This window comes from Fistularia commersonii, chromosome 15 (assembly GCF_037954325.1).
Source record: "Fistularia commersonii isolate RoL2024-O1a breed Wild chromosome 15, RoL_Fcom_v1.0, whole genome shotgun sequence".
NCBI classification, from domain to species: domain Eukaryota; kingdom Metazoa; phylum Chordata; class Actinopteri; order Syngnathiformes; family Fistulariidae; genus Fistularia; species Fistularia commersonii.
The window spans coordinates 10,396,943-10,416,335 of record NC_141298.1 but is presented as its reverse complement, the minus strand read 5'-3'; the positions used below and the strand labels follow the sequence as shown (position 1 = coordinate 10,416,335).

The 19,393-nt window shown below is 48.5% G+C and overlaps 3 protein-coding genes across 4 annotated transcripts; 2 read left to right on the top strand and 1 right to left on the bottom strand.

The window, feature by feature from the left end:
* The first annotated feature begins 3,348 nt into the window (after nt 1-3,348).
* Nucleotides 3,349-9,211, top strand: p2rx5 (purinergic receptor P2X, ligand-gated ion channel, 5). 2 transcript variants are annotated; one of them, XM_086160784.1, is made up of 12 exons: nt 3,349-3,507; nt 4,012-4,162; nt 4,245-4,316; nt 4,429-4,504; nt 5,620-5,704; nt 5,857-5,937; nt 6,527-6,668; nt 7,549-7,682; nt 7,750-7,843; nt 7,925-7,990; nt 8,080-8,168; nt 8,243-9,211. In XM_086160784.1, exons 1-12 carry the CDS (start codon nt 3,377-3,379, stop codon nt 8,493-8,495), a joined length of 1,374 nt encoding a protein of 457 aa, XP_086016910.1. In that variant the 5' UTR covers nt 3,349-3,376; the 3' UTR covers nt 8,496-9,211. The 2 variants fall into 2 exon arrangements, with proteins under 2 accessions (XP_086016910.1, XP_086016909.1); XM_086160783.1 differs by having other exon boundaries at nt 7,750-7,990.
* A 711-nt stretch (nt 9,212-9,922) lies between these two features.
* On the bottom strand, nt 9,923-11,971 carry emc6 (ER membrane protein complex subunit 6). The gene is made up of 2 exons (XM_086160791.1): nt 11,775-11,971; nt 9,923-11,014 (listed from the first exon to the last, which is right to left on the bottom strand). The coding sequence occupies exon 2, from the start codon at nt 10,973-10,975 to the stop codon at nt 10,643-10,645; it is 333 nt and encodes a 110-aa protein (XP_086016917.1). The 5' UTR covers nt 10,976-11,014; nt 11,775-11,971; the 3' UTR covers nt 9,923-10,642.
* A 395-nt stretch (nt 11,972-12,366) lies between these two features.
* shpk (sedoheptulokinase) lies at nt 12,367-18,256 on the top strand. The gene is made up of 7 exons (XM_086160491.1): nt 12,367-12,834; nt 12,933-13,074; nt 15,541-15,715; nt 15,811-15,963; nt 16,806-16,981; nt 17,064-17,264; nt 17,368-18,256. The coding sequence occupies exons 1-7, from the start codon at nt 12,697-12,699 to the stop codon at nt 17,763-17,765; spliced, it is 1,383 nt and encodes a 460-aa protein (XP_086016617.1). The 5' UTR covers nt 12,367-12,696; the 3' UTR covers nt 17,766-18,256.
* The last annotated feature ends 1,137 nt before the right edge of the window (nt 18,257-19,393 follow it).

The window sequence follows — 19,393 nt, the reverse complement described above, 5'->3', positions numbered from 1 at the left end:
TCTCTGTTGTCACTCTCTTCTTCTGTTGCCTCATCGTGTCGCTCCCGGCTTCCGCTCGGTTGTTTTCTGAAGAATATAAAGAACCACTAGATGTCACCAGCTCACTTCTCCCAACATTTTGCTGTTCATTTTTACCCCTGCAACGCTCTGGGCTCAAAGAGTCCAAAGAAGCTGCAAATAACATTTGGAGCTTCTCTGTATCTCAGCAGTGCACTTCCAACAGCGTAAATTTAGAAATCAGTTCTAATACAAACATAATTAACAGGAGTTTCAGAAGACTTATTTCATAAGCTATTCTCCGTAGAGGTGACTGTCTATGTTTGACCAATTTAATATTGTTTTATGCATTCTAAAATATATCGGTGTACTTAGTTTTAAGACTGGGACCTCACCTTAGAAGCTCTTATCTGTCCAGGTGCTGCCTATTTCCTTAGACATGTTCATTTTACGGCTTGCAAATAAATAAATAAACCTGATCAAAGTGTCGGGACTCTGAAAATGGTCTCCAGTCATGTAGCGCTTTCATAACTTCGAGGTTTCAAAGCGCTTTGGACGAGAAAGCCTTCACTCATTCATACACACACGCCATTCAAGGTGCAAACCAGATCAAGAAGAGAATCTCGGGTTCGGTGTCTTTGCCGAGGAAGCTTCTAAGATTGATGCAGACGGGGGGAACCAGGAACTGAATCACCAGTTCCTGATCCCAGATCTGACTGGGGTCATAAAGACACTGTCGCAGTTGGACGCATGGATAAATTGTGTCATTCATAATAATTTAAAACTGATGAAGCAGGGACTTTTAGGATTAGTGTTGCCTGCGTGTGTTGGTGAGCCATCAACCCTGCACTTAATTTGAACATGGATTAATGAGGCATGCCTCTGAAGGCCAAAGGCCTCCGAGGGGATCATTAGGGATCTACCAACTACAGCACATTCTACCCAGGCGGCCCCTGAGCTCGTGATACCAACCATGTGGAGCAGATAGAGGGGCATGGAGCTGAAGGACTGAGGTACCGGGTTTAAAACTAGGCGTCACGTCTGAGATAAGAGAAAATGGACTGCCAAGATTTGAGCCGCGTCAGGACCAGCCTCCTTCCTGCCACTGACCCCACTTTCTATCCCAAGGAGAAGATGCAAAGCTCATCTCTGGGCACTGGAATACTTATGTGCGTTTTACTATTTAGTTCTTAATTTGTAGTAAATTTGCATAAAACATGGGGTATTCTGCAGAATGTTGGGGGGAAAAAAATGAATCCTGTATGTTCGTATGAACAGCTGTTCATACCTCGACTGAATCCATGTATGCCATATTTGGTGAAAACAGCAGCGGACCCAGGAGAGAACCCTGTGGGACCCCATATCTCGCAGCTCAGGGCTCAGAGGGCACGTTGTGAAACAACACTGTGAGATCTCTGAGACATGAAGAGGTGAAACCACTGGAGAACCTGACTGAAAGGTGCTTTTTGGACCAAATACAGTCCTGCCCGAGTCCTAGCCACCTCCAGGGAAACCTTTAGGTCTGGCATTTCTACAGGCAGCGAGGGACCACAACGTGCACCTCGGAGGATAAAGAAGAGCAAGATGACGTGGACTGCACGGTGGGAACAACAACCATGGACTGTCAGATGGGTTGAAGTGTTTTTATCTTCTCCCTGCCCTGCTTCGCCTTGTGAAGAACGCCACTGTCGGCTAACTGTGCTTATGCAAGCCCGGTAAACCCCGACTAAAAACGCAGACCAGTGATCATGATACATTTTTGAAAATGCCGCTCTACCGTCGACAAGAAGTATCTGGTCATGGGCGTGGATGATGAGTTCCGCAAATCACCTAGTTCTATAAGAGAAAATTAAAACTTTATACATCCACAAGAAAATTCTTGTGCCAGATGGCCCCGAAATTGAAAAGCGAAGGGTAAACTTGTGAGTGACTGTGAAAATATTGCACATTGTATAAATTAATGACATGTCTTATTGCACATGATGCTGTGAATAAGTGGTTTTGCACATGTCATGTTAGATGTTTCGGAGAGAAGGTCAGAGAAGCCAGACTGAGATGAGGAGGAAGAGTAAATATATTGGTAGAGGGACGCTGGAATTGGAGGTCTAGAGGAAGACCAAACAGAAGATCAATGGACGTAGTGAGAGAGAATATGAAGTTAGTTGGTGTGAGAGAGGAGGATACAGAGAATAGGGTTAGATGGAGAAGGTCGATTCGCTCTGGCAATCCCGAAGGAAAGGAGGAATTTGTCACAGGGGTGCAGGACATGTATGACCGAAAGAAAGTGATGACTGAGATGGTGAAGATCTGGGTAGAAGGTTGCTGAGGGTGGAGCTGCCAGGCAGGAGGTCTAGAGGAAGACCAAAGAGAAGATCGATGGACGTAGTGGGAGAGGATATGAAGTTAGTTGGTGAGAGAGAGGAGGATACAGAGAATAGGGTTAGAAGAAGGAGGTGGATTCGCTGTGGCGACTCATGTAGGGGAAAAATCTGAGGGAAAGGAGGAATTTGTCACAGGGGTGCAGGACATGTATGACCAAGAGAAAGTGATGACTGAGATGGTTTGGACATGAACACTCCTCTGTTCATGTCCAAACCATGTTGAAGATCTGGGTAGAAGGTTGCTGAAGGTGGAGCTGCCAGGCAGGAGGTCTAGAGGAAGACCAAACAGAAGATTTATGGACGTAGTGAGAGAGGATATGAAGTTAGTTTGTGTGAGAGAGGAGGATACAGAGAAAAGGGTTAGATAGAGACGTTCGATTCCCTGTGGCGATCCCTGTGGGGAAAAGCCCAAAGGAGAGGAAGACGTGATAAAATAAAATGTTACTTCATGATATCGAAAGCAGTATTGCATATGGTTTAAAAATGAAAAAGTAATATTGTTCTTGATCCATGAAAATGAAAGTAAAAAGCCCCTGGCTTGGAGGAGCAGCAAACATTGGTCCAGGGTCTCCAGTTCCTTCAAGAAACAGCCCGGCTTGTGAAAACGTTCCTGGAATTGCAAAAAGTCCCCCGGGGTGGGAATGCGGTAAGTGCCGGACAAGTTCAGCCAGCACTTGTAGATCCAAAATAAAGAAGCTGATTCCAGAGGACCCGGTTTTCTAGTTTGCCGGCAAGTTAGTCCGAGCCAGGCTTCTACGACCCGTGTTTAATCGTGCCATTTCTGCAACGGCAACTAAACCTTTTAGGCGCGACGGGCCCCGATGTTGACGGTCCCTCCGTCAGCTGGCGGCCCGACGGCAACGGGCGAGTACAGACAGCAGGAAAATACCAGCTGAGTAGAGGAGGGGGGGGGTCGGGGAGGTGGTGGCAGTGGCGGTGGGGGTGTCCGGGCTTCCGGATCAGTCCGCCGGAGAGCGTCGCGGAGGGAGGGAGGCACCATGGCCGGCTGGGGGGCCTTCTTCGTGTCTCTGCTCAACTACAAGACCGAGAAATATGTCATCGCCGAAAACCGGAAGATCGGAATATTGTTCCGGCTCTACCAGCTGGCCGTGCTGGGATACATCATAGGGTGAGCCTCCACGACACACACACACACACACACACACACACACACACACACACACACACACACACACACACACACACACCGTGGATTGACACTTCTTGCATGGTAACCTTTCTGAGAGTGATTCACTCAGTTAAAAATAGTTAGTCCATTGTGTGTGTATGTGTGTTTGTGCGCGTGGGGGTTGGGTGTGTGTGCGTGTGTGTGTTTTTTTTTGCATGGGTTTGCGTGTCGAGCTTCTAGTCTAGTGCGTGGAAGGAAAGGAGCAGGTGTGTGTGTGTGTGTGAGTGTGTTTCGAGGCACATTTTAACCGCGGCTTAAAAGTGAAGTGCGCCCTGAAGTGGCGATCGAGGGCGCGTGAAGAATGACACGCGTGGGCACTTGGAGTGCATGCCCGCTCGTGTGCACGGGCGTCATCCCGGACGCGTCCCACGTGTTTTTCGGGAAAAAAAAGCGTGAGCCCCCCCCCCCCACACCCCCCACCCACGCGTGCCCATTCCCACGCAGGTGGGTGTTCGTGGCGAAGAAGGGCTACCAGGAGCGGGAGGAGGCCGTGCAGACGTCCGTCATCACCAAGCTGAAGGGCGTCGCTCTCGCCAACGCCTCCGCGTCCGGCGCGCACCTGTGGAGCGCGGAGGACTACGTCATCCCCCCGAACGTACGTGTGCCCACGCGTGACCGCGCATCCGTGATCACGTCGACGCAATTAACCCGCGATTAAAACTCCCGTCTCCCACCAGGGCGAACAGGTGTTCTTCATCGTCACGAATTACATCGAGACGCCCAATCAGAGGCTGGATTACTGCGCGGAGGTGAGTGGGCTCGTCGTGCGTGGACTTTTACACGCGTGTGCGTGGGCTCGCTTTTTGACTTTTTTGTTTTTGTCGCCCCCCCCTCTCCCGCCCTCTTACCACTCCCACGCAGAGTTTCAAGGTGCCGAACGGCCGCTGTGCGAGTGACGAGGACTGCGTGGAAGGGGAAAGCGTCACGGCCGGCCACGGTCAGCGGCTCGGAAAGACGCGCGCATGCGCACAAGCGCCAATCTAAAGCGAATGAGACACCGATGGCGTCACGATCGTGCTGAAAAAAAAAAACAGTAAAATTCATAGTAGTCACGTTAATCTTCAAAACAAATGTATGATTTGTTTTATTTTTATCTTGTTTTAATTCTCATCCAAGCTTGTAAAACAAGGGGACTCTAAATGCTATCATCAGTTACATTAAGTGCCTGAGATGAGAGCATTTCATTTAATAATAATAATAACAATAACAATAATGATCATTATCATATGTCATTTTCAATTGTATATATATAATTATTTCATACAATATTATTTTATAAATAACATAATGATATTGTAGCGTTTTAGACACCCGGGTGACAGTAAAACATCTGTTTAATGAGCAATAGCTGTTGTTGGCCACAGCCGCGTCACACAAGCCTGCAATGCAACTAACTGTTCACGCTCAATTCCAGGTAAAAAAAAAACAGAATTCACTGCACCCACAAAATTCCCAGAACCCCAAAATCACTGAGAAAACAAGCGTCCACATAAACCCCAATATTCCTGACTCGCTACAATATATTGAGTATTGCGAATATTATCCGGAGGTAGAGTGATCCGCCTTGGAGCCGAACATTCCCGGTTGGATCCCTGGCTCTTCCTAGGGTGTAAAAGCGTTTTTGAGCCAGACACTGAACCCCTAACTGCTCCCTCGGTGCTGCTGGACGGCATCTTACTGCTCATGGTTCATCCATGATTGGTTAAATGCAGAGAAGGAATTTCCCCATGAGGGATTAATATAGTAGAAATAGTCCTGATAATGCATTTATTTGAACGTGCCTTTCGCAGACAAAGAGTACATGTTAGTAACTGGGGAGTAACCAGCGAATTAGGACAATGTACGCCATCAAGGCGAGTCGTAAGACGTATCTCGAGCGGGATGAAATTGTCACGCCGCCCTCGGAGAGCAGCCTCCTCCTGCGAGAGCGCGACGGTTAGAAATGATCTCCAGAAAAGGAAGGGAACCGTCGCCGCACGCCGTTGCGTCTGGTGTGTGTCAGTTTGCCCCCTCCGCCCCTTCAATCCCGAGAATCTGCTTTCTCTCCGTCAGGAATCAAGACGGGGCTGTGCATCAACAGCACCGGGACCTGCGAGATCCATGCCTGGTGTCCGGTGGAGAACAACTCCAGACCCGAGTGAGAAAACTCCACATTCACCTTCACTTTAGTCCCCTCTGCTAGGAGGGGGTTTAAGGGGGGCAGAAACATTTTCACAGCTTCTATTTATTGCTGTCGCCGCCTGGCAGCTTTCACCGGTGTGCGTTTACCGTCCGCCGCTTCCTCTGCAGGGAGCCTCTGCTGAGCGGGGCCGAGAACTTCACCATCTACATCAAGAACTTCATCAGGTTCCCCAAGTTTGAGTTCTCCAAGTGAGTGTTGGCCCGGGAGAGGAAGGGGGTCGGGGGGGCAGCGCAATGAGCTGAGCGCGCTGAGGGATGTGCACGCTACCCGCGGCTGTTTGGAATACCTGCAGGCCTCACAGAGGCTACTATTTATAAAGGCGCTCGGGGGAGACGGCGAGCCCGTCACCCGAGACGTCCTTGACGGCGGGACGGGTGTCAGATGAGACGGGGGCGAACCCCCTCCCCCGAAGGACCTACACCCCCCCCCAGGCACTGTGACCGGGGGCGGCTCACGTGGAGGTCACGGCGATGAGTGGGCATCGCTCATCGGTTTCCTCGCTATTCGTGATATGTTTTCGGCTAATTGGGCTCTTCGGTCGTACAAATCCCCGTTAATAATCATTTTCTTTTTCCGGGAGAGGAGCCGCGTGGGTGGAGGCTGATCTGAGGAGCGACTCTAGAGAACAGATTCAAATGAATCAAATCCAAACTAAACAAACAGCGGATGTTATTTTGAATGTAATGCAAGTATGAGTGATTGTTGTTTACAAAGACACACACGCTGAGATCGGTTTGATCCAAAATGTGACTCACGGCTGTTGATCCGACGTTGCAGGTCCAACGTCCTGGAGACGTCCGACAGCGGCTACCTGAAGGGCTGCTCCTTCGATAGGGAGCGCCACCCCTATTGCCCCATCTTCCGCCTGGGCGATGTGGTCAGCTGGACGGGGTACAACTTCCAGGACATGGCCAGGAAGGTCGTGCGTGCGTGTGTGTGTGTGGGATGAATGGGCCAATGGCATTTCCCGACCTCCTCCCAGTCATTTAATGTCCAATTCATCTTCTCATTATGACCTCGGCTGCTGCTGCTATGTTGCCGCAACACTCCTGAAGTCAGACGTTCTCAAAACGATGAATGATTCGTTCTGAATCTCGACTCGTCAGGTTTAAACTTGAGTCCCTTCACGTGATTCTTTTTACCGCCTCGAGTAAATGTGAACCAGTCACAGAGAAGAATGGGGCGCTTAGCCACTCGAGTGGGTCGCCCCACTGGGTGAATGTTTTGTTTTGTGAGCGAGTCGGCCGGGCCGCAATCAGCATGCGGTGAGTCGTTCGTTTCCTGAGTGGGGCTGCCACTCTGAGTGAGTGATTTGTTGGTCAAGATATTGAATGAGTCGTTTGTTTTGGAAGGGGCTAGGCAAGGGCTACTCTGAGCTACTTAGTGATTCGTTCATTGAGTCATTGAGCGAAGCTTCTCGAAGCTTCTGAACGATTCATTTATTGAGTAACTGGGTGACTCGTTTGTCTTGCGTGTGGGAAGGACTTCTCTGAGCTACTGAGTGATTCGTTCATTGAGTTACTGAGCGATGGCTACTCTTAGCTACTGAATGCTTTGTCCGTTGAGTAATTGAGCGAGTCATTGGTTTTGTGCGCGGGTCAGGCCACTGGGAGCATTCTGACTCTTCAAGTGACAGATCTTGGCAGGGAGACATAAGTTGAAACAGGAAACCAGATATGTTGCTCTTCACACTGCAGTGATTAACTTGGTCAAGTTGGTGCAGATGATTCATTGTATTTTTGAACGGTTCGTTCACACCTTGCACATCACAATGTTCCTTCATATCCATCCACCTGCAGGGCGGATCGGTGGGGATTCAGATCGAATGGAACTGCGATTTGGACAAAGACTCCTCCCGCTGTAACCCGGAGTACAGCTTCACCCGGCTGGACATTAAGTCCGACAACTCGGTCACGTCGGGATACAACTTCAGGTGTCGCGTCGTCGCCGCCTCTGCAGTTTCTCCCCCTCGGTTTAGTAAACGCCGCCTTTCCCCGTAGGTACGCCAGGTACTTCAAGGACCAGGATGGCGAGACCTTTCGCACTTTGTACAAAGTGTACGGGATCCGCTTCGACATAATGATTAACGGCCAGGTAAATGCGGAGAGGCTGCGAGGAAAGAGCAACGGTTTCAGGGAGAACGACACACTGAACGGCTGCTTATTGTGTTTCCAGGCCGGGAAATTTAATATTATACCTACAATAATTGCCATTGGTTCTGGTGTTGCCCTGCTGGGAATAGTGAGTAAATCCACAACCTTGTCATCGTCAACGTGGGTTATTGGTGTGTACTTATCCGGTATTTGTAATCTATCTTTTCTCTCTTTAAGGGATCCTTCGTCTGCGACATGATCCTGCTGTACATGATGAACACAAGCTCCTTCTACCGAGAGAGGAAGTTTGAAATAATCAACTTCAAGTACGACTCACGGTCGCAGTTACGCTCGCGCAACTGCAACCCGAACCCTCACCGTCTCCCCTCTCTGGTTGCAGAAGAGACCGGACGAAGGCCAAGGAGCTGAAGGGAGCCCACCGGGAGAGGAAATCTAGGAAACACGCTGCGGAGAAAGAGGCCGCCAACTCCGTGGCGAAACCGGGAGACGCCACTGCCGCCGCGGAGATCCAGCCAGATGTCGAGAAACGGGGACCCACCATTCCGCGCAACACGGGGCAGCGGTACTCCGCCGCCCTGTCGCCGCAGGCCGTCGAGCCCAAGCATCACATCACCTTCTCCTCGCACTACTGAGACGGGACACTCGCCCGCCGTCTCCGTCGGGTCACGGGAGGAAAAGAACCGAGGACTGATGTTCACCTCTCACCTGCCGGAGCTTCGGTGATTCCTGGACCGATGAAAAGACGGCCGTCCGTGCAAGTGTCGGCGGTCGGCTCATCACCGACCGGGCACATGGGGACATCACCGGGGGGGGGGTTCAGCACCAGATGATGCAGAAGTCCTGCAGCAATGCTGACACATTTAGCAGCGATAGGTAAAACACTTCTACTCACCATCATCTTTTCCTTTGGGTCCGCTCCCTTCAGGCGCCACAGACAACCATCCGCCTCCATCCATAAACCTCCTCTCTGGTCATCTAGACCTCCTACACGGTAGTTCCAACCGCAGCATCCTGCTCCCCAGGTCTTCACCATCCCTCCTCTGTCCACATCCAAGCCATCTCAGTCTGACTATCTCCAGAAACATCCAACCTGCGCTGTCCCTCCGAGGGACGCCTTGCCGATCCTCTCCGCTCTTTTCACTCCCAAAGAGAGCCTCAATAATTTCATCTGTGCTGCATCAGGTCTTCTCCTTGGTGTCTAAAACCAGGCAATATGGCTGCACTGGCCTCAGTCTTCTACACCTTTCCTTTCGTTCTTGCCTCTCCTCATAAGTTATGGCGTCATACAAATAATAAAATTGCTATTTGACTGTTGATTAGATCAACAACAGCAAAAAAAAAAAAGAAATCAAATGTCAAGGAATTACGTTGAAAATTAGCGTAAATTAAAAGTTATACAACGAAACGAGCAGGAAACAACTGAAGACCTGGAAGAAAAACATTTTGAGAAGAGATAGAACTATTTAAATGACATTTTTTGACATTTGGAAGACTGACGTGGGAGGCATGAAATCCCTGAAAAAATGTGCGGAAATGTGCCAGAGAGGTCGGTAAGAATTGGTCTAGGTCAGAAAATGTTACCTGGCGTTTGGAAAAATAGTCCCTGAAAACTCAAGAGTGAAACAAATAAACAAACCAGATATACATTAAAGAATCAGCCAATAACTCAATGAATATCCAAAAGTCTGACAGAAATTAAAATGAGAAAAACAAGGAGAACAAAAAAATAGGGACATATTTTTAAAAAATTATTTCCGACTAAAGTTACATACAAAACCTCACTTCTGTGAAACAATACCCATAAGTGCTTTCTCATGGCGGAAAAGTCGCTTTCTTTCTAATTTATCAGGGGTTTTTGTCTCTTACGCAGCAGTTGGAAATGCATTTTCATGAAATTTCCAAATTGGGCTTCAAAGAACTCCTTCCGGGCTTGAAACAAATCAAACATAACGACAAAGCAAAACTCAAGTCATTACATTTCACAAGCATGTGTTGCTCATAGAAAGATGCACTTGGCTGGAAATAAGAAAAATGTATGAAAGGTCTTAATAACTGTTTTGGGCATCAGCGCCCCCATGTGGTGGAAGCAAGTACTGCTGATTCACCAACGCCCACCCTCCTGCTGTCCTGTCATTTCATGCTGTGTGTATTGGCTGCACCACAATCTTGAAAGCTGTGGATCGCAGTGTGTGTGTGTGTGTGTGTGAGAGAGAGAGCGTGCAATTGTGGGGTGGTCGGGCAAGATCATCAGTGATGCTCTGACTGACAGGAGGTCGACGTGCATGAAACCCTTCAAGCTGTTCCCGTTTTGATTTACTTGAATGGTCTTTCATGCAGGAAATAAAATGTGTTTTTGTTTGTGACACTCCAAACTGATTTATAACTTTGCCAGGAAGTTAAACAGAGGTATTTATTCCAACTCATAATCACATTTTGCAATCAAACCATTTTTTTTTTTACATGTAATGCCACCTGTTTGCTTCTCGTTAGTAGGTCATCAGGCATAATCTACTCTATCCACATTTTAACAAGTGCTGCTCGATTTGCGGCGAGCGGTTTATGGACAGCAAACCAGCTGTGACGGTTGAATAGTGAGAATTCCTGGAGGAGGAATGGCAAGAGGAACCCTGGGCATTAGCATCCTTGTATCAATAGGTCATGATGAAGGAAAAAAAAAAACAAATCGTATTTATGGCTTATCTACAAACAGCAAGACAGACAATATGATGGATCTGTGATTCATTAATCAGGGATAATTCAGGTTATATGTGTTGGCTCATTAGTACACATGCACCATCCCATAGAGGAAAGTCCAGAACAGGACATAGGTGAAGAGACCCCCGACAAGCCCACCGGTGAAGAGCAGCCGCCGGGATTTAAAACACTTGTTCCACCGCCGCCCGGCCTTGAGGATGAGCAGCAGAGAGAGGAGGAAGGAGGACAAGAAGTAAAAAATGAAGCCGTACAGTCCCGTCAGGCCCAGGATGCCGGCCGTGGCTCCGGACAGAGCGGACACCGAGGTGCGGCAGTAATCCAGCACGGCGGCGTTGCCTCTCACGGCCACTTCGCTGATGAACTGGGGACCCTCGCGCTTGGCCACAACCCCTGCCATGTTTCCTCCGGGAGGGTGGTGTCTTATCACAAGGAGCAGCTGGAAACGCAGAGATCATCAGAATTAGAAATGACTTATTCGCCAAGGTGTTTCCATGTACAAGGAATTTGCAGTGGTTTAGCGTGCCAAGCAGGTGGCATAGAATAATGATAAAAACAAAGTTCAAAGTTAATGCAAACTAACTAGAATTGAACATTTACAAACTGGTGGTGCAAAGGAAACACATTTGATATAGATATTCTGTTTCTATATTATTCACTCACACTGTTTTTTTGTTTTTTTTTATTCAAGTCGTACACTGTTAATGTATTTTTGTTGCATGATAGCACTACATTTGTTTGGATCTGGTGAGTCCCGATTTAGCCGGCAGGGATTATTTCGAGCTATTTTCACACGGTGGCAATTTCTAGTCTCTTTGTTTGCAATGTTGCTGAGTCTTATTTTCAGTTTCAGAGATGATCTCAAGATATTGTGAAATATTCCTTTCCTTGCTCGTATCACTCAATTTGTCTCGAAAATAGGACAAGAAAAAAATCTGTCAGAGGGATGACATGCTAATGCTATTGGGCAGACACCTAGCTTGGGTAGATTGTAAATTCCAAGGCTTTGGAGCGATTAAAACAAACTCGAAATGACCTAGTATATCAGTATATAACGCACAGAATGGGTAAACAGGCCAGACTTACCAAACTTAGTTGTTTATTGTGACACATACACACATGGCTAATATGCTAACAGGGCTAGCATGCTACCACCGCTAGCTCCTAGCCGCTAGGAGAAGTGACATTCAGGTTCTCACCGGATATCAACGCAGAAGTTCGTCGGGTCTTCACGGCCAAATTACAAACACATCCCTCGTAGAACAAAAAAACGTTTAAAGTCGGTTTAATAAAGGGTTATCGGTCGATACGACATGAAAAGCCTACATTCATTATAGTTAATTTGACAATTGTGGCCTGGAGTCGGCCATGCTCCCCTTCTTCTTCCTTGATACAATTAGCGCCCGTCAAACAATAAATTCTCACATTTCCGCCCCCTGCCGGTTCGGAGCGAGAAAAAAAAAAACAACCAAGTACTCACGTCTTACGTAGCATTTTAACCCCTTTAAAATACTAAAGTTGACCTTTCTAATTCAGTTTTCATGGAAATCGTGTTTAATTTAAAAGCATATGGATTTTGGGGGTCAACTATGAGAGTGGCGATGCGAAGTCGCACTGTTTGGTGAAGTTTAGAAAAGCTCATATTAAAAAAAAGACAATTAAGACGAGCAATGATGTTTTGAACGAGTGTTTTATTCATGAATTCCCCTTTATCAATTGTTGCGTGTCGTAAAAGAATAATAAAGTGATTCAGCTTAACGGTTACACTGTCAAATACTACCGGGTGCAGCGACCGCCGAGGTGCATGGTGGGAAGAGGCGTTCAGGGACACGGTCAGAAAATAGGAAATTTAAGAACTATGAGGAAAAAGTCCCTCGAGGTAACATTCGTGGGCAAATTAACGTTTGAGGTATTCTCTTCGGTTGTTGCCAAACTTTTACCTTTACCGACTCATCCTTTATATTTATTGCAGCGAATACATGCATTGCATTTGAGTTACATCGATAGGTTATAGTATTCGCAAAACGGAAGGGTGATCAATTTTCCCACGACACGTAAAGCGGCGCTGTCGACTTTGCCTTGCAGCGGCTGAGCAGCACAGCCGCCGCTTCTGCAGCCGTCATGTCCGCCTGCGTCCTGGGGCTAGACGTGGGCACCACGTCCGTCAAGGCGGTTTTAATCGATAGGATCTCCGGGGATGTGGTGGCGACACGCACCTTACCCACGGAGTCCGATTTACCCGATGTGGACGGGATACAGGTGGGGGTGGTGGGATCACACCTTTTTGCAGCCCCTAGAAGACAACCGTCAGTCTCAAGTGCTTATGTGTGACGGGTGCGTGTTTCCACGACACGCAGGCCAAAGAGCAGGATCCCGTCCGGATCGTGGACGCCGTGAACCGCTGCGTGGGGTTGCTGCCCGAGGACGCACTGCGGCGGGTGTGCAGCGTCGGGGTGTCCGGACAGATGCACGGGGTTTTGTTCTGGAGAGCAGAGAGCGGTAGGGTGTGTGTGTTTGTGTGTGTGAGAGAGAGAGAACCATGTGTGACTCATTGTGAGAAATCTGGAAGAGTGGATTTACAGCAAGTGACTGTTAATTCCGGATGATTGTCGAACCTGTTGGAACATCTGGATGTTACCACCTACAGTAGCTTTACCCCATTAGGTAACACTGGAGGAAAACATTTTGCAGCGTAAAGAAAGATTCATTTTTGAAAGATCTCACAAAGCAGGATGGGAAAAACTTAAGATGTACTTTTGCTCGGATCATGCAAAACTGTAAACATCAAGAGCGATGTCTGGAAAAAGGGAGTCATGGAAGGAGATTCGGAGCAGTTGCTGCATTGGAGAGATGTCCCAAATGAGGACATTGTGTGGATGAAGAGAATTAAATAACTTAATGTAGAGTTTAATCGTGCGCCAACAATAGAGTCTCTAATGGTTAAGCTGGTCCTGCAACCTTAAAGTAACATTGCTATGGTTAACAGTTTTGATCTGGTAAAAATTCATCTTTTTCTTTTCCCATCTCTGCTACAGCACATCCTGAAGGTATCGGGGTCAAAGGTCGTGCTCCTCCACACCTTAGTGTTCATTGATTTGTCCGCTCGGGAGCCAAATTCCCAAAATATGAACCTCAAAAAGTGGTAATTAATATTTGTTTATACATGCAGTGTCCAATCCACTTAAAACAGTTCTGTTTTGCTTTTAAATGTATTATTTGCCGCCGCATTAGCAATCCGCTAAATCCATATTATTCTCGGTAATCCCCGTCAACTCCGCGTCTAGTTGCTTTTGGATTCCAACGTAGTTTTTGTCGTTTTCAGCCGCAGCGGATTCCCTCAGTGGAGCTGAACACACGCTAATCCTGCCGCCGTGCATGACACACACACACACACACACACACACACACACACACACACCGCTCGGAATATTTAACACAAGAAAACACAGCAACGATAAACCACACACACACACAAACATAGAGACGATTCGGGAATTAAATAAGGAAGCTCATAGAAAAGGAGTAGAGAATAAGAACCTATTGGTGAATCCCAGAGGCTCGCTTTTACAGCTCATGCTGCTGTCACAAAAAAACAAGTTTATCACACGGGCAGCTGATTTTAGACAGGTTTGACGATGAGGGTCATCTTTTTTTTATCATATCAACCCTGATAATCTGTCAATAATCGATATTTAACTGCTGATTCACATCTCGATGGAACTTGAGTTAACAGTGGTTTGAGGCGAACTGGACATATTATTATTTCTTAGAAGATAAACATTGATTTGACTATGAAGTGCATGTGCGCACGCACACACACACACACACACACACACACACACACACACACACACACACACACACACACACTCTTTCCTAGCCTGCTCTATACATCGCTTTATAACTCGGGTAAGAAACTCTGCTGTCTCCTAGTGGCCACTTTGGTTCACTACGATGAGAAACACTGTCAAGTTGCAGTGTGTGTGCAACACACAAACACACATACAAAAAACACACACACTCCTGTACCAGGGGTCAGCAACCTTTATCACTCAAAGAGCCTTTTGGACTCGTGTCCCCATGGTAAAGAAAACAGCGGGACCCACACGACCCATTTGAAATTTAAAATGAATGAACATGGTATATTCCTTTTTTTATTTTGGCCTTTATGCCAATGGATAAATAAAACGTGTGTTGCACTTTTTAAATTAGAGAAAATGAAATTGCATCTCTGCATTCAACAAAATATTTTGAACTCTGAAAAAAAGATGTAAAGTTGAAGGTTACTTTTAAGCAAAATACTCAATGTCTATTTGAGTCATTCTTTTATTTACAGTCAGGTCAATAAGTATTTGATGCCCCTGTGATTTTCTCCCAAAGTTCTCCCAATTAGAAATCCTGACCGGGTCTAGAATTATCATTGTTTCAATTGTGAGAGACAGAGTAAAAAAAAAAACAAAAAACAAAAAATCAGACATCACATTGTATAATTTTTTTTTTTTAACAAATTATTTATAAATTACATGCACACACACACACACACATACAAACGAGAGCTTAATTCAACTAAACAGTCAAAGTGACAGCAAGCGATGACGTGCATTAACGTGATTATAATCCCACGACACTTTTCATTTGAGGGAGCTTCTGTTCACTTTCCGAAAACATCCCGTTCTGGCCATCTGGGCCTCGACGCTGCGCCTGTTTTAAGAGGAAGATCTTCAACCCGCCTGATTTGCCGCCCTTCAAATATAATTAGCGCCAACTAGCCCTCAATCAAACGGGCGGTCCAGCGCCGCTCCCCTCTGCTGTCGTGGCGACCTCGTGTCCCACCAGGTGGACCGGCGCCATCTGCCGCTCGCCAACACGGCCAGATGGCCGGTTCGATCCCGGCCAAACCTCGCCGGATATTCGGTATTCGTCGGGTAAGATATTTTCTCTCAACGCGACGTTTTGACTCCTCAGGCGGCGACCGTTCTGCCGGGAACTCCTTCGCCGCCAGGGACTGCAGTCGGCTGATCACCTGGCAGGACGGACGCTGCGACGGCGACTTCCTGTCTTCCCTCCCCAAACCCGACTCCCACCTTAGCGTGGCCACGGGGTTCGGCTGCGCGACCATCTTCTGGTTGATGAGGCACAGGTCGGCGGCACGAAGCGCCCTTCCAGAGCTACAGCATCACCTAAACCTCTGTTCACTTTAATACCCGTGTGTGTGTGTGTGTGTGTGTGTGACAGACCCCAGCTTCTGGAGGACTTCACGGCGGCGGGGACCATCCAAGACTACGTGGTGTCCACGCTGTGTGGGCTGGACGGCTGTGTGATGACGCCCCAGAACGCGGCCAGCTGGGGTTTCTTCAACACTTCGTCCAACCAGTGGAACGTAGACACGTATGTGTTTCCTCTGAAATAACAACAGACTAACACCGGAGAGGAGACTCACTGCACTGTCATGACAAGATGCACAATATGGCTCAGGGCCGGGCAATTCATTCATTCATACAGTAACATATACAACCATTCACTCTTTCACACACGTCATAGTGTCATCCAACCATTCACTTGCACCTCAGAAAGCGAAATACAACCATTCATCCTCTCATTTACAGGTCATATAGAGACATACAAACATTCTCACCTCACAGACAACCATTCTCACAACATCTTGGGATATACAGTCATTCACTCTCTCATTCCAAACCCCATGCAAAGTCCTCGTTTTCAATTTTTAGACATTTAAATTATGAAAAACACTGCTTTTCTCCTTTTTGATAAGGAGTAATACAAGGATTCATCTGGCTATCAATGTTTTGTACTTATGAATAATATCACTGTTTGTGTTACTTTGTTACGTTCATGTTGTTCACCTTCTGACTATAGAAGTTTATAGTGAGCCTTTAATTGTGAATAATATGTAATTTTTCAAATGAACCTAGATATGTTTAATCTTTCTGAGAGTTTTTTCCCCTCATTTTATGTGGTATTAAAATATACAACACAGCGTGATTTGGGTAAAAACTTTGGATTAGTGTTTTGTGTTAAGCCATGAAAAGTATGTCATTTGCAATAACAAATTTCATGAAATAATTCAAAGAACGTCAGGCTGAATGGTTGGCCTCATACATTTTCACCTCACCAAAAAGTTTGGACTCCCCTGCTCTAACCTGCCTGCATTTACCTGCACTGCTTTTTGGCTTCTTGCACGCGCCTCTCTGTGTGTGTGCACGTTCCAGCCTGACGGCGTCCGGCTTCCCCGTGCGTCTGCTCCCCCACTGCGTGCCCTCCGGCGCCCTGGCCGGCCGGACGCGCTCCGGCTGGCACGGCATCCCCGCCGGCACGCCGGTCGGGGCGGCACTCGGGGACTTCCAGTGCGCCGTCTACTCCTGCATGAGAGCGCGGACGGACGCAGGTGAAACGGGAAGTCCTGATCGGGATTATCGATCGCATCACCAATATCAATATCAATGATCTGTGTGTTCCTCCCATCTCAGTCCTCAACATAGGGACCTCGGCCCAGCTGACCTTCACCATGCCGGCTGACTTCGAGCCTCCGGACGCCCCTCAGCCCGCCGCTGCCGTCTCCTTCGTCCCGTACTTTGACTCTTCCTACCTGGCGGTGGCGGCGTCGTTGAACGGCGGCAACGTCCTGGCCACGTTTGTGGAGACGCTCGCCGCTTGGATGAGAGAGCTGGGTGCGCGCTCCCACCTGCGAGAACCGCGGGGGACCTCGTTTTATTTGCCGGGGTGGAAATGTTACCGCCTTAAATGGTATTACCTTTGGTGTTTCTCCTGCAGGCGTGCGGCCCGGCGAGCAGGGCTTGTACGAGAAGCTGATCGGCCGCGCTCTGGAGCAGGAGGGCAGCGACCTGCGGGTGACCCCCACCATCCTGGGGGAGAGACACGACCCCCTCCGCCGGGCCCAGGTGGCCAACATCTCCGCCTCCAACCTCTCGCTGGGGCACGTTTTCCGGGCGCTGTGCCGCGGCATCCTGGACAACCTCGCCTCCATGATGGCCGCCGAACGGCTGCGACAGGCCGGCGTCGGCAGGATCGTGGGCAGCGGCAGCGCCCTGGCTCGGAACCCGGTGCTGAGGCAGGAAGTGGAGCGGGCCTTCGATCTGCCGGTGGTTTACGGGGAGAACGCCGACTCGGCCGTCGGCGTCGCCATGGTGCTCCGCCACCGGCTGCAATGACGGATGTAATCTGTGACGACAGGGGGGAAAATCCACAGCGGCGTCATCAATTTCCCATGAGGGCGGAGCCACGACTCCGATTGGACGCTTTGGAACGGAGAGAGTCGAATTTCCGTTTCAGGAAGTAGCCTCCTCCGGGGGGGGAACCTTTTAGCTGTGGGTTCTCCCAGGCAGTGAGGAACCACGTGCTCCTGGAGCGCCGCGGTCACAAATGAAGAAGAAGATGACACAGACCGCAAGGAGTTGGAAGCTGCCACAGCGTTCGCTTAATAATAACCATGAACTATCAGATGTGTCAGGAGTGTTTTTATCTTCTTGCGCTGCTTCGCCGTGTGAAGAACCCTGCTAACCATTAGCTAATTCCAAAATGCTAATGGTCCTCTGCGAGGCCTGGAAAGCCCTCAGTGGTATAGCAGGCCAGAAGAGCTTGGGCCTCTTTTGGCCCATTTCTCACTGTTCTTTCCATGCTGTCCAAATAAAACAACTAACCAGTGACCGCAATAGTTTGTTGTCTCTCCGTGGTCCGCGCCTATAAGTACTCACATCACGACATCATGGACCTAATATGGTTCTGGTAGCTGTGGACCCGGGTTCCTCTGCTGTCCCAATGCACCAAGAAGCAGCCCGGTTCCTGAAAAGGTTCACTGAGTTGCAAAAAGTCCCTCCGGTGTGAAAGCTGCTAATGACAGCTGACTGATTCTGAAGAATCTGAGGGAAAATGCCACTGCAATTTGAATGAGCGGCGATAAGGATCAGAGGGAGCGTCGTTTTTCGGTCTCGTTATCTGACATTGTGAAATGTTTCTGTCAATTTTAACGGCACAAAAAAAAGCGAGCCGCGGGGCCTCCAGACATCATTTGTAAAGCGAGACGAGCGAATCCCCGCCGCCGAACGACGCGCTAATCACACCGGAGACGTACGGACGCCGCGGCGGACGGCGTTCATTAAGCTGCCGGCTCCTGCTTTCTGCAGGAACAGCGTGGTGTAGCCAGTTAATGCTCGCCTGCGCCGAGGATACGCGGTTAGGAATCAGCGGCTTTATCCACCATTACGGGAACTTTGCAAATCAAACCACAGTTGGTGTGCGGCGAGCGAGGGGAGCCTTAATAACCTGCAAAGGCGTGTTGGCGGCGGAGCAGAAAATGGGCTGTTCCTTAAAAAACAAGCAGTGGTGTGCAAGTGATGGATCCATGGAGGCGCATGCACATGCATGTGGATGCAAGCAATGTTTGCATTCTCAGGAAATCGGAAGAGAGGTGGGGTTTAACCCGGACCGATCACCTGACAATCACACGGCCTCGCCCTTTCATTCATTCACTGACAATTCGGAGTTGTGTTTTTGCTCCTTTTCTGCTCACGGCGGCTCCTTCACTCCCACAGCCGCAGCTGCGCTTTTACCTTTTTAATAAAAAGGTTGAATGAAAAAAAAGGCTTCTCTCCCGACCTAATACCTCATCCCATTTGCTACAGGCAGCAAATGATGTTGTGAGGGAGGGCAGGCGGTTGTCGAACGGCCCTCGGGTAACACGTTGGCCCCTGACTTTCCACCAGCGGCAGGGAAATATTCATCTATTATCTACACCGTTTATCCTACGTTTATCCACCGTTTCAGGAGGCGGGCAGGCTGG